Source organism: Polypterus senegalus, chromosome 2, assembly GCF_016835505.1.
Source record: "Polypterus senegalus isolate Bchr_013 chromosome 2, ASM1683550v1, whole genome shotgun sequence".
Lineage (NCBI taxonomy): Eukaryota > Metazoa > Chordata > Cladistia > Polypteriformes > Polypteridae > Polypterus > Polypterus senegalus.
The window spans coordinates 310,500,856-310,515,980 of record NC_053155.1 but is presented as its reverse complement, the minus strand read 5'-3'; the positions used below and the strand labels follow the sequence as shown (position 1 = coordinate 310,515,980).

Below are 15,125 nucleotides of genomic sequence, written 5' to 3'. Positions count from 1 at the left end.
TTGTGCTTTACTATTTAGTTGTGAATTGAAGATAACCGTCACAAATTTTTCTTTTTTTGCCTTTTCTGTTTCGAATCAATTTTGTGTACCTTAAACTGTAAAATATATTGTACAGTGTTAAATTCTAAGCAGTAATGGATGTAAAGTCACCCTGGCAATTCTTCTGTGCAGTCTTTCTAGTAGGGTTTTGCCTGTTTTGTTTAGTTGTCTGCCTGAAGCCATTGTTTATTTTAAAGCTTTTATACTGCAAGCAACTATGTGTGCTGCTCCCAGTGTAACCTCGTCACTGTTTGTGCGTTTTCTGTTTTTCTGCATGTTTTTTTTTTTCTGCCACATATTTGGAAAAAAAGGCTAGGAACTTTTATTAATTGTTGAATCTAAAATTGCTTAGTATGGAAAAGCATGGATGTGGCCTATGACTAACTCCTATCTGCCTTGCACCCGGTGCAGCCTGCAGCCCTATATTGAACAAAATGTGTTTAAAAATGTATATATACAGTATGTGGATATATAAGAGTATTACATTAATGAGTCAGGTTATTGGTCATTAAAGCAAAGAGCCAGGTGATTTTACTGTGGTCTCCACTGGTACGTCATGTTCTGTCCTGTCACAAATTTTACTTTCAAAAAGAACATTTAATTTTTGTTTTAAATAAAAATTACTAGGCCAGCCATTGAAAATTTGACTGTTGAATAATTGTGGGGACACATTCAGAAAGTTTCCATTCCACTTCATATTCCTTTTGAAAGTAAAACAAACAGATTCATGATATAGTAAGCATCATTACACCCTTCTAGTAAAGTGCATGGCCATGGAGTATGGAGCTGTGCATCTTACCTTCTTTCGTGCATGCTCTCATTTTAATCAGGATTTCATGCTGAACTTGATTTGAGTTCTGTCTGGATATATTGTTTTTATTTATTGATTTTGAAACATCAAAAATACAATACAATGCATATATTACATATCATTTTAGTATTACACTTCTAAAACTACATCTAACAGTTTATTCAGATGCTGTTAACATGAGGTGATTGTTCACAAGTGCCGGAAAAAACAGTTATTAGTGTTTCTGCATGTTCAGTCATCAACTATAATATTGATAAAAGCTTGAAAGATAGGTATTTGTGTGTGTGTGTGTGTGTATATATATATATATGTAATATATATATATATTTATATATATTTATATATATATTTATATAATGTAATGTATGGGCTTCGGTCGTCCACCCCCTCTGCATGTCACGCTGCGCTTCGATCATGTAAAAGCCTGTACATTAGGTGTCCTCTTTGTCTCACGGGACGTTAAATTGTCTCTGAGAGAATCATGTCTCGACCCAAGATTTTTTTATATTTAATATATGTATTTATAGTGCTGTGAAAAAGTATTTGACCCCTTCCTGATTTCTTATTTTTGTTTTGCATGTTTGTCACACTTAAATATTTTCAGATCATCAAACAAATTTAAATATTAGGCAAGAAGGGAACTTTTAGTTAGCCAAGTAAACATTTTGCAAAGATCATCAAACAAATTTAAATATTAGGCAAAGAGAACCCAAGTAAACACAAAGTGCAGTTTTTAAGTGATGATTTGATTTATTGACAGAAATCAGGAAAAGGGTAAATACTTTTTACAGCACTATATATATATATATATATATATATATATATATATATATATATATATATATACCTGTATATATATACAGTACATGTATGTATGTATGTATGCATATACACACACACACACACACAGAGTTCTATAGCCCAAAATCACACAAGGAATGCCTCAATGGGCTTTAACAGGCCCTAGGTTTTGATAGCCCCCCTGAGTCAACTCCCTAAGAGGACAAATAATATATATCTACTGTATATAGAGCCTTATTAACTCATTTATATGAGTATATATTATATTATCAGAGAGAGAGTGAAAATAAGGCTCTGAAAGCAAAAAAAAAAAAAGAGTTGGGACACTGACATGATCCTTCTTTAATGTCCAGCTGAAAATAGAAAAACCTTTGAATCAAAAAAAATAAAAAGAGCGCACTTTAATGATGTTTTCGACATAAATGTCGCAGCTTTTCACAGACGTCTGTGCTTATTGTCCTCCCAGTCACAATGCCATTCCCTTAGGTCAGGTGGTTTTTACGGAGGTGGAGGCGGAAGCAGTGAGGTGATGGGCAGAAGTGATGTCAGTGTACCTCCAATAATTCCTCTTGCACTGTTGTGAAAATGGAAATTGAGTTAGAGCAGGGGTTGCAATCAGACTGTTCCCCATGTTTTTAATTATGCCATAACCGCAAGGCATTCACTAAGCTTGCATATCTGACAGTACATATGAGTAGTTCCACTTGAACTTATTTTGTTTTATTTTTTTGATAAAGTAATACAAAATTTTCCCATTGTACCTTTGGCAGGCAAATTCTGATTCTCCTAATTGAGTAAGATGGTTGGCATGCTGGCAAGTATAGTACAAGTTGCCATTGTTGACTAAGCTGTAATATCTTCCGGGGTCAGTCCAGACCAGGCAGCTGATGGATTAGGGTTTATTATGATTGCTATTATTCCAATTGGGTTTAAACAGGAGACATCCTGAAACTATGAAGCACACTGGTGCCTGTTGACGTCACTCGCAAACAGTCTTGCATCCCTGATGTATTTGTGAATGTCTAGGTCGAGAAAGAGGTTTGTGTTGTACCATTCTGAGCTACATTTGACCTGGTTTGGTATATATTGTGGAAAAGTGTATTTTGTTTAAAGGCAGCCTTCATTCATCACCTGAAAATCTGATTGAAAGCTTGCATTCCCAATACTTCTCAAACTATCTAATTGTGAATTGGTTTTTACTGTATGTGTTGGTATCTGTTCTTCTATTTATTTTTATAATTTCTATTCTTTCCAGATGTATTTACACAGCAGTTACAAAGGATGCCAGTGGCTTTTTGCTTGTGTGCCAGTACCTGTTAACTGTTTAATATTCTTTACACGTAAAATTTTGATTGCTATATAGTTTTGTTTTTTTTATCCAGCTGTTGGTTCACATAAGCAAGTAAATCATGATGCATACATAATGATATAGTCTGAAATCATTAGGCTGTGCAGCTGCACTAATTTAAAAATGTTTCATGTACAATATAAAAATCTCATTTGAAGGCATTGTTTTTCTATTTAAGCATTAGTAACAAATAGCAATTTTCACTGTTAAAGTGAAAGCTAATTACAGTGTTTTAAAATTAGATTCCTACCATAGTGACATTTAATTGAGAAAAGCAGAGTCAATAAGAATTTTGCTTTATTTTGCTTCACTTCCAATTCAAGTGCAAGCTGCTTCTGTGAAACGGTTGGACTGAAATTTGGTGCTTTGATTCAATAAGAGATCAACAAGAGCCGTTCACTACCTCTCACTCATATGCGTAATTAGGCAGGGAGCAGACAAGGGGTCTGTTTGAACAACGTCTGCATATTATTTTGACTTGCAAAGATTACATTCAAAACTACATATACTGTTAATTGTTTAACAGAGTTTTTGTTTTAAATTAAATTACAACTCACACTTGAACTTCAACCTCTAGTTCATAGTTTTATCTTAGTTTAATTTCTCACTATAACAATAGTTAGACTGGGAAATCCCAAGTGTTGAGCTGGTGTTTGAAGTAGATGGCCTTAAAAATAAAAATACATGGGATACAAATGCAAAAATACCTTACGGTGAATTCTCAATATGTTGGTCAGCAACATGATACAGACATACTTTAAAGTTGTGAATAAGAAGAAGCAAGAAGGAAGTGAGACATCATTGCCATCATTCCATCTACTTGGTGGAATGTCTTGCTAGACCTGCTTTTTATTTTATGAATTCATTTATTTTTTATCTGGAAAACTAAGGAATTGTTTTCAAATTGTACGAATATTACCTGTCAATGAGTGTTGCAAAGAGGTGGAAAGCCATCCAAAATGGAAAACTGCCTTTTCCAAATCCTAACTTTATGTATATTTCAGTGTTGCATATTTATTGTACAGTATGTGCATTATTGTCTGTGTTTTGAAAATGACAAGTGTTTGTTTTATATTTAAAAATCACCACATTGTAATATACAATTTGAAATAAATTTTGCATTTGATAGCTTGTGGTATTTTTATGATTGTTGTTTTTGAGTGGTAGCAGATTCTCCTGTTTCGTGTTACATGAAGGAAAGGACACTGAAGCTTTCGGAATGCACTGTTGCTCCCTTAAGATGGACCACGTCTAGTGTACAGTTTCAGACAAACGTTTGCTAAAGTTTCCATCAGAATATATTATGTTTGAAATAGAGTTATAAAATAATGCAGCGTATCAAAATTAAAAAAGTGATTTCAGGTGATTAATTGTATGCTGGGAAGGACACCAACAGAATTATCTACTTGACTGCTGAGTGCGGCCTCCCTTGTCCCTTCAGTTTGTGGAGGGGCCATTCTCTTGCCAGCTTTCTCGAGATGCTTCAAAACAGAAGAAAACCGCACAAGTGGAACCTCTTTTAGATACTGCAAGAGGATTTTGGTTACAGTGTTCAATTTTTTAATTAAATTTGTTTTATGTTAAAAAAAATATTATATGTAGAAACTGAGATCCAGCTACAGTGCATGGAATCTTCTTGTATGTCTTGTATTGTATTGTATTTTTCATTAGCATGCCTTTGTTCCAGAGTATGCTGTAGGATGATGTTCATTCCTAAAACTAGGCTAAATCCAAATTGCGGGCAATTTCTTGTGTTACAACAGGCTCTAGAAAGGAATTGGCGCCCCATGTGCTGTTTCCAGAAGAGGAGAAAATAATAGTTGAAGAGACCAAAAGCAATGGCCAGACTGTGATAGAGGAAAAGTAAGAGAGTTTCTTTTCCATTTGTCTTTAGTTATAGCTGTGTGTGTTCAATTTAAGCAGAATATGCTTTTGTTTCAAACAGTTAAAAGATGGAAATTCAGGTACAGTGATTTCTTTGATGTGTTGTTTGTTGTTGGTACAACACCTAGTACCCTAATCTTGTTTTTTTGTGAAATGTTTTGTAGGAGCCTTGTGGATACAGTTTATGCTCTGAAGGATGAAGTTCAAGAACTGAAGCAGGTACACATGTGATTTGACATTGAATTCTAAGTTTTGGACTGGTAGTACAGTTGATAACCTTATATTACAAGATGTTTTGAAATAAACTATACTTTTTCCAGAATTCCATTGTGTTGTCTAGCAACTTTTGTTGTAGGCAAAAATGTCCTACTTTTTAGTTACCATGTTATTTTTGTGAGATAGCTCCCTAAAAAAAATCTAACCCTTTGTCAGGCGGTTCAGTGCCCTGCTGTCATTGACCACTATGCAAGTTTCTACTGAGTTGAAAACATGGCTTCACATGTATCAGTTTGCATCAAAGAACAGGAATAATATGATATATCATACAGTTTTTGTACGTAGAAAAATGATAAAAGAATAGAAATTCACAGCCATTTAGGCGCTGGTGTGGGGACAACATTTTGCCTTTCTGAAATGTGTATAAATGGATGGAGGTGTTCAGATATGATTGTGCAAGTGTAATCAACTACTAATGAGAAGTAAGAAGAAGCTGGGGCCATCGATCTCAAAGACAGCTGAGCAACGCTCAAGAAATTCGCCATACAATAATTGGTTGTTAATTTTCAAGTGATGAAAGGGTGAAGGCAGCCGCATATAATTGGCTTCTGACTTAACTAAACACAAGCGTGTAGAATGCTGGAATAAGTGTACTGACAACAAAAGTGACTGTATTGAGAGGCAATGAATTGCATTGTACTAATATAAGTAAAAAAAAGGAATAAGCATTATAAATACTCCTGGTGTGAGTTGTGTGGTGCCGCAAAATGTTTTGTGTTTTTTTTTTTTAAATTGTCAGCATTGTTGTATTTAATGGTTCTAAAAATCTTTGTGTATTTCAGGTTTTACACATTCAGTTCAATTCAGTTTATTTGTATATCACTCTTCACTGAATGCAGAATCAGAGCACAGTAGTCTAGCTGAAGCCAGACAGATAATCCATACACTTTTAGACAATCATGAGTGAAATTTCCTTAAAACTGGGTAGGAACAATTAGCCGGTTCACTGAGTGTCACATTTCTACCCCAGTCCAATACCTCATGATGGTTGAGCTCAAAGTAGGGGCAGGGATTTTGAATGACAAAGATCAGAGGTGCTCTTGTTAATCTGGTCCGACAGAGGGCAAGCTTCTGATTATGATGAACATTCTACAGTCGAGAATTATCCCAAAAAAACCCTATTAGATGTATATGTATATATATATATATATATATATACACATATATATACAGTAATATATATATATATATATATATATATATATATATATATATATATATATATATATATATATATATATATATCATATACACACATATATCGCGTAGTTCATGGAGTTGCCAGACCCCCGCGATAGATGAAAATCCGCGAAGTAGAAACCATATGTTTGTATGGTTATTTTTATATATTTTAAGCCCTTATAAACTCTCCCACACTGTTAACATTATTAGAGCCCTCTAGACATGAAATAACACCCTTTAGTCAAACGTTTAAACTGTGCTCCATGACAAGACAGAGATGACAGTTCTTTCTCACAATTAAAAGAATGCAAACATATCTTATCTTTAAAGGAGCGCCGTCAGGAGCAGAGAATGTCAGAGAGAGCACTGGCAAAGAAAAGCAAACAATCAAAAAATCAATACGTGCTTTTAAGTATACAGAAGGACCGCGATAAAGCGGCATTTTGTAGAGGAGCGTCCGTGTCCTCTGTGCAAACAGCCCCTCTGCTCACACCCCCTCCGTCAGGCAGAGAGAGTGAGAAAGATAGAGAGAAGCAAACAAGCGCCACGCGGGAAGCATATCTTATAGCATTGAGGAGTTTTAGTTAATATGTAATACATGCTCTGATTGGGTAGCTTCTAAGCCAACCGCCAATAGCATCCCTTGTATGAAATCAACTGGGCAATCAAACTGAGGAAGCATGTAACCTAAATTAAAAGACCCATTGTCCGCAGAAAGCGAACCAGCGAAAAATCTGTGATTATATATTTAGATGTGCTTACATTTAAAATCCGCGATAGAGTGAAGCCTGAAGCCGATATAGTGAGGGATTACTGTATATATATATATATATATATATATATATATATATATATATATATATATATATATATATATATATATATATATATATATATATATATATATATATATATGTTGTGTGTGAAGAGAGCACAATGCTTGTTTTAAAAAATAAGCATAACCTGATGCAAGGAAAACACTTTTCTGTATCACCAGATTATACATTGGCCTTCAATGGTATCAGTGGAAGCATTGTGAACGTAAATGATGTGTTTTCGCAGGTGCTGTGTATGCTGTATGTTGTTCAGGATTATAATGACACTGTAGGTGTTGATGTAAACTTGAAATAATTGGCAGATATATTCATGAAAATATGAACTGCAAAATATGTACTTGAAGTAGGCGGTGTGTCACACTCCATCAAAAGGGCTGCAGTTAAGGAAGCTGATAATGAAAAGCATCAGGAGATGCAGATTTCAGTACCCAAATCAACAATTCTGATAAATGAGACACCTGTAGATGCAGAGATGAGACTGCACAACATCCTTGATAAAACCTTCTGACTGCACGTCTAAACGAATAACTAAAGAGATTGAACATTACTAACTAATTGGAAATAGAAGCATGCCATGACAGAATAGACATAGTGTTTCAACATACTAGTATACCCATAGACCATAATGCTTATCTAAACTCTGTTTGCTGTTGTTGTGTCATATAGTGATGCAATCATTAAAAAGATAGAGCAGACAATGCAGCGGCTCTGGAGGTCTAGTGTGTGCATGTGTGTTGTGTGTGTGCGCGCCTTTCTGTCTGTTTCCACTGTTGCAGCACTCATTAAAACATTCAAATTAGTTCTTAAGCTTCATTTACCTCATGCTACTGAGCTCCCAAATGAATAAGAGCAATTTTAGCTTTTTATTTTCTCTCAGCATCAGGTATTTGGTTCAGTATCTTGATTGCTCTCTCCCTTGATACTCCCGCAACAGTTTAAAATGCAAAGACTGGAGAAATTGGGGGCAGATGTTTCAGGAGGAAGTCCTATGGGTGGAGCCTTCACAGTTCATTAGACACTTTTTAATGGTTTGTCCCCAGATGTGTATTCTCGTTTGAGAATCACTTCTGACCCTGCATGGCTAGAGCACAGTGACAAATTCATAGCTAAAATGCAATCACTGTTGTACAAATTACTTATTATATAATACATGCACATAAAGATCTTGCACATCTTTGTTAGAGCATCCGTCTCCCACTTCACTTTTACCAAACCTTGACAGAAGTCTTTAACTGTACAGCCATTCATGTGGTGGTTTTCTTCACATTTTAGATCATTCTGGCACTTAACAGTCAATCCACTGTAGTGCCCACCTCATTTGCTGATGATTGTCATGCCTTGATCTTGTGTACACCCTTAAATAACTGGCAGTTACAGAGGTGGAGAATGTACTATAAAATCTACGAATTAGTATGTAGACAAAATTTTAAGTGTCTGACATGGAAACTACTCACACAAAAGTAAAGATGTTGGTCCTGAAAAAAATTACTCATGTAAAAGTAAAATTTAACTTACGGAAAAAAATAATGTAAATTAGTAAATATCCTCAAAAGCCCATGTTATGTTTCTGAAAGCATAAGCAGAATATATATAGAAATAGATTTTTTTGTTATCACTTTTACTGCATTTAGCTTGGAACACTGACACAGCACTAAACAAGATTGTTTCAAAAAAATTATTATAAAACTTACAGCAATTCCCTTTCAGTTGCTTTCAAAATACCCCCTTGAGATGCAGTATACAGTACATGTCCTAGCACTTCTCCTATTCCTGGAAACAATTCCTGCACTCATCTTCTGCTACCGTGTCTAGAGCCTAGGATGTTTTTTTTTTCTAGATTTCTTCCACTGCAGCAAATCTTCTTTTCTGTCTCAATTTTAATTTTGGAAGCAAAAACAGTCACAGGAAACAAGATCTGGTGAAAATTACAGCAACCAAAACTCTTTGACTGGCAAAAGAGCGTGTGCAGGTGTACTGTCATGATGAAAAATGCACTTTTGTATGAGCCATTTCTCTGGACATTTTTTCCCCAGATACTTTTCTGGTAGATGCCCCAGCACTTCAGTGTAATGTCACTGATTAATATTCTCTTCCCAGTGAATAGTCTCTTGACGAACAAGTTCATCAATGTCATGAAATTAAATTTATTATTGTCTCTCAGAAATCTGCCAGGGTGGCTTAGGGGAGCAAAAAAGGCCAAATTCATCTGCAATGTTGTGGAATAAAATGCCATAAATATGCACTCAAACAACGCAGCTCAATGCCACCTAAAAGGCTGATTAACCACACTTGTAAGCATGTGATCTAGAAGCATATTTCATTTGACTGCAACTTACTACTGTACAATTGACTGATTACCAGGATTTTTGGGTCCCACTCGTGTGTGTGTGTGTGTTTGTGTGTGTATGTATGTATGTATGCATATAGATAGTGTAAAAGAAGTAGTCTCAACACATATAATAAAAGGTCTGGGGCAGCCACCCATATATTGTCACTGGCTGCAAAAGGGTATTGAAAAACAAGAGAGATGTGGTTGGTCTGAGTTCCAAGACTGAACTGATCAGGTTTTGGGATGTGGAGTCTTTATAGGCCGGCAACTGGAAATGATGTCATCAGGCCAAAAGAGACATCTTTCTAGGAGCTGGAACCAGAAGTGACGTCTTTCTAGGCACTGGAACCAAAAGTAACGTCTCTTTGTAGGCGCAGGAACCGAAAGTGACGTCTTTCTGGACGCCAGAACCGGGAGTGACAAATCAGGCAGGTTTTCCCGGATTTGCTCTGCAGAGATAACAGAAATAGGTTTAGAGAACCCTGTCACCCCCTGCCCTGGCGGGTAATTACCTCTACTTGGTCTGTTCAGCTCCCTCCTGATCGCGCATGTGTGACAATGGATAGATAGATAGATAGATAGACAGACTCACTCATTCACTCACTCAACTAGTTACTTACTTACTTTTCCAGTCAGGTTTATTAGAAAATCACATTGTCAGGCTTATGAGATTACATCAGTGCAAGACGGAGACTTTAGGTAGTTAATCGCACAGAAAGGTAATTAATGGGCAAGTCAAGTTAACTGGAATTTCAAATGTGAACAAATGAGTGATGCTTTAATTTTTCAAATCTTTTCCTCCTTTTAAAGGTCTGTTGCATCTTTAAGGCTACGTTTGTAACAAAATGCGTATCCTAAGTAACAGAATTCACCAAAGCTAATTCTATAGTACCACAGTAATATTTCTGTGTTCAGTAAACATGCATCCCACACCTTGGTGTACTGACTAAAATTGTTGCTTGCAGTTTATATCTTTATACCTTGTTTTTTTTATTTTTCGATAATTGAAATTGAAAAGACAGAAGATTTGAGTCCTTGATGGCTCTGAATTTCAAAGGAACAGTGACTAATGGCAAGTTCTTGTGTCACTTTGTGACAGATAGCTCAGACTCAATTAACTCTTCCAAGCGAGTGTCACTCCTGGACCCACTAATCACAAAGTACATGATAGACACAAGTATGAGACATGAAAAACTCGTAGCTCCCTAGCCAATTTAGCTTTCTTCTTTACATGCAGCAGCACTATTCTCAGCTTATTTTTATTTCTGATATATATTGCTAAATAGTGTCATTAGTATTTTTAGTTATCTATGATGTTTGCCTCCCTTACCCCATCCTTAAGTTGATGGGTTATACTGAGGGTATAGCAGGGCCTTTAGAATGGCTGTGGTTGCTTGCAAGTATGTGTTTCTCTGATATGAACAGACATTGTTATGGCTTGGTTTCCAGGTTGTTCTTTTATGGTAAACCATTTGTCCAATTCCCTTTTTTGTCGTTGCAAAATGTTTTTAAATAATTTTAAGTAAAACAATATTTAATACCTTTGTGGCTTTAAAGAAATTACTGTCGCGTACAATAATGATGTTTTTTTTTTCTTTTCTGAATAGGATAATAAGAAAATGAAAAAATCACTTGAAGAAGAGCAAAGGGCTCGCAAAGAGTTGGAAAAGCTTGTTAGGAAACTTATAAAGAATATGAACGATCCTTCATGGGATGAAACTAATTTGTAGACAAACCATCCCTGATAACTCTGCTTCCTTACGTTCAGATGACATATTCACGCTGACTGAATATAAATGAACTGCAAGTCTTTTCAACCCAACCATCAGGGATCCAGCCAGCCATCAGTAATAAACTTGTGGTCACTGAGCCGTGGAACAGCGCTGACTGGGATGGTGAGACTGTTGGTATGGTTACAAGTGCTGCTTTTTTTTTTCATGTTTGGGTTCTGAAGAGAGCGATCAAAATTCCACAGCCTGCAGTTCGGTGCCTGTCACCAGTGAGGGCAAGCAGCTTCTGTGCATGAGCTGCCTTTGCTGTAAGCATCTGGCTAGAAGCAACAGCCACATTTCCTGCAGAATTCAAAGGAGGTGTGGACCGGAATGAAAAGACGCGGCTCTTGGGTAGCAGTTCTGGGAACATTTCCTTCTTACTCATGCCTCATGTTCTTCTGAGGCCACACTACAGTCTAGAGTTATTTTTATAAAAAGAAAGTGAGCACAGGTACAGGCCAGCGTTCAGGTAACTTGCCCTTCTTAGCCGCTCATTCTGTGATTTATTGTTCTATTTGCCTGTTTTTAATTACCTCAACTTCCTGTTTGTCCAGTGTTTTGAAGAAAAAAAAAACTCATTTTATATTGTTTCATACAAGACTTCAAAATGGAAGCATTTACTTTATTCTTTGTAAATAATGCAGAATTGTATTTCTGATGACAGTTTTCATGTATCACAGACTAGGTGGTCACAAGAGTACAGTACTGTATGTTTCAGAAGCAGAAGAGTCCAGTCCTGTGACGTGTGTTAATTCAAAAAAAAAAAAAAAACATTCAAATACAATGACCAATGACTTTTAAAGCTCCACGTGTTTATGCATTTTGTCCTAAAATTGAAATGAACATGTCATGGCCGAGCATTACAATAGTGCTCCTCCCGGAATTCTGCGTGTCTCATGTTATTGTCTTGTGACCACTATTTATTTATTTTTGTCTCACTAACAAGCAACAATGGTGTTTCTGTGAATTAAACTTGTAAATAGGTGACATCTTGCCTTTTGTGTGCTTTTACTGGCTCTCTTTAAGGTCTCATTAAGTTGACCTACTTAACATTTAAAACATTTTTACTTTCATTTAAATGTTTTTGTGTTTTTTTTTTTGTTTTTTTAAAAACAGCCCCACTGATAATCTGGCTTGTTACTCCGTGTGTGCAGGGTTAATTTACTGGTGGGATGCATACCTACAAAACTCTACAGGGTGAGTCAAACTTATGTTGACACTAATGGTACTGCTATGTATATACTTAGATACAATTTATGTGCCACAGTTTGAAAAATTCCTGTAAATCATCTTGCACATATAAAGTATGTTTTGTGAACAAATTGTCTCAGCCATTTAAATGTTAACATAATTTTGACTTACCCTGTCAGTACAATAAATAGAATATTATAGCTACAACAGCTGTTACAATGGTGAAAAGTACTATTATGAAATCACTCACCCTTTTGTGAGTTTATGTTAATCCTTTTATCACAAATACATCTATCTATCTATCAATCATATAATGCCGTTCATATCTATCTATCTATCTATATATATATATATATATTAAAAAATTAAAGGAACACTTTGAAAACACATCAGATCTCAATGGGAAAAAGAAATCCTCCTGGATATCTATACTGATATAGACTGGGTAATGTGTTAGGAACGAAAGGATGCCACATCGCTTGATGGAAATGAAAATGATCAACCTACAGAGCCCTGAATTCAAAGATGCCCCAAAAATCAGAGTGAAAAATTATGTGGCAGGCTAGTCCATTTTGCCAAAATTTAATTGCAGCAACTCAAAATTATGCAGCACTTTGTATGGCCCCTGTGTTCTTGTATACATGCCTGACAACATCGGTGCATGCTTCTAATGAGATGACAGATGGTGTTGTGGGGATCTCCTCCCAGATCTGGACCAGGGCATCACTGAGCTCCTGGACAGTCTGAGGTGCAACCTGGTGGCATTGGATGGACCAAAACATAATGTCCCAGAGGTGTTCTATTGGATTTAGGTCAGGAAAGTGTGGTGGCCAGTCAATGGTATCAATTCCTTCATCCTCCAGGAACTGCCTGCATACTCTCACCACATGAGGCCAGGAATTGTCGTGCACCAGGAGCCACTGTACCAGCATAGGGTCTGACAATGGGTCCAAGGATTTCATCCTGATACCTAATGGCAGCCAAGGTGCCTTTGTCAAGCCTGTAGCGGTCTGTGTGACCCTCCATGGATATGCCTCCCCAGACAATCATTAACCCACCACCAAACTGCTCATGCTGAATGATGTTACAGGCAGCATAATGTTCTCCATGGCTTCTCCAGACCCTTTCACTTCTGTCACGTGCTCAGGGTGAACCTGCTCTCATCTGTAAAAGCACAGGGCACCAGTGGTGCATCTGCCAATTCTGGTATTCTATGGCGAATGCCAATCGAGCTGCATGCTGCTGGGCAGTGAGCTCAGGGCCCATTAGAGGACATGGGGCCCTTGGGTCACCCTCATGAAGTCTTTCTGGTTGTTTGGTCAGAGACATTCACACCAGTGGCCTGCTGGAGGTCATTTTGTAGGGCTCTGGCAGTGCTCATCCTGTTCCTCCTTGCCCAAAGGAGCAGATACTGGTCCTGCTGATGGGTTATGGACCTTCTATGGCCCTCTCCAGCTCTCCTAGAGTAACTGCTTGTCTCCTAGAATCTCCTCCATGCCCTTGAGACTGTGCAGGGAGACACAGCAAACCTTCTGGCAATGACACGTATTGATGTGCCATCCTGGAGAAGTTGGACTACCTGTGCAACCTCTGTAGGGTCCAGGTATCGCCTCATGCTACCAGTAGTGACACTGACTGTAGCCAAATGCAAAACTAGTGAAGAAACAGTCAGAAAAGATGAGGAGGGAAAAATGTCAGTGGCCTCCACCTGTTAAACCATTCCTGTTTTGGGGGTCATCTCATTGTTGCCCCTCTAGTGCATCTGTTGTTAATTTCATTAACACCACAGCAGCTGAAACTGATTAACAACCCCCTCTGCTACTTAACTGACCAGATTAATATCCCATAAGTTTCATTGACTTTATGCTATACGCTGATTAAAACGTGTTCCTTTAATCCTTTTGAGCAGTTCCTTTAATCCTTTTGAGCAGTATATATATATATATATATACATATACATATACAGGTGGTGGTCATAAAATTAGAATATCATGACAAAGTTGATTTATTTCAGTAATTCCATTCAAAAAGTGAAACTTGTATATTAGATTCATTCATTACACACAGACTGATGTATTTCAAATGTTTATTTCTTTTAATTTTGATGATTATAACTGACAACTAATGAAAGTCCCAAATTCAGTATCTCAGAAAATTAGAATATCAATTAAGACCAATGCAAAAAAGGATTTTTAGAAATGTTGGCCAACTGAAAGGTATGAACATGAAAAGTATGAGCATGTACAGCACTCAATATTTAGTTGGGGCTCCTTTGGCCTGGATTACTGCAGCAATGCGGCGTGGCATGGAGTCGATCAGTCTGTGGCACTGCTCAGGTGTTATGAGAGCCCATGTTGCTCTGATAGTGGCCTTCAGCTCTTCTGAATTGTTGGGTCTGGCGTATTGCATCTTCCTCTTCACAATACCCCATAGATTTTCTATGGGGTTAAGGTCAGGTGAGTTTGCTGGCCAATCAAGAACAGGGATACCATGGTCCTTAAACCAGGTACTGGTAGTTTTGGCACTTTGTGCAGGTGCCAGGTCCTGTTGGAAAATGAAATCTGCATCTCCATAAAGTTCATCAGCAGCAGGAAGCATGAAGTGCTCTAAAACTTCCTGGTAGACGGCTGCGTTGACCTTGGACCTCAGAAAACAC

At 37.0% G+C, this 15,125-nt stretch overlaps 1 protein-coding gene across 3 annotated transcripts in view; it reads left to right on the top strand.

Moving 5' to 3' along the window:
• arhgef7b (Rho guanine nucleotide exchange factor (GEF) 7b) overlaps nucleotides 1–12,265 on the top strand; it is a 235,691-nt gene extending 223,426 nt beyond the window's left edge. For all 3 annotated transcript variants that reach the window (XM_039745898.1, XM_039745900.1, XM_039745901.1), the window contains 3 exons: nucleotides 4,763–4,862; nucleotides 5,048–5,102; nucleotides 11,114–12,265. In XM_039745898.1, the coding sequence (XP_039601832.1) occupies nucleotides 4,763–4,862; nucleotides 5,048–5,102; nucleotides 11,114–11,236 (278 nt within the window). In that variant the 3' untranslated portion in view covers nucleotides 11,237–12,265. The remainder of the gene's footprint in view (nucleotides 1–4,762; nucleotides 4,863–5,047; nucleotides 5,103–11,113) is intronic.
• The last annotated feature ends 2,860 nt before the right edge of the window (nucleotides 12,266–15,125 follow it).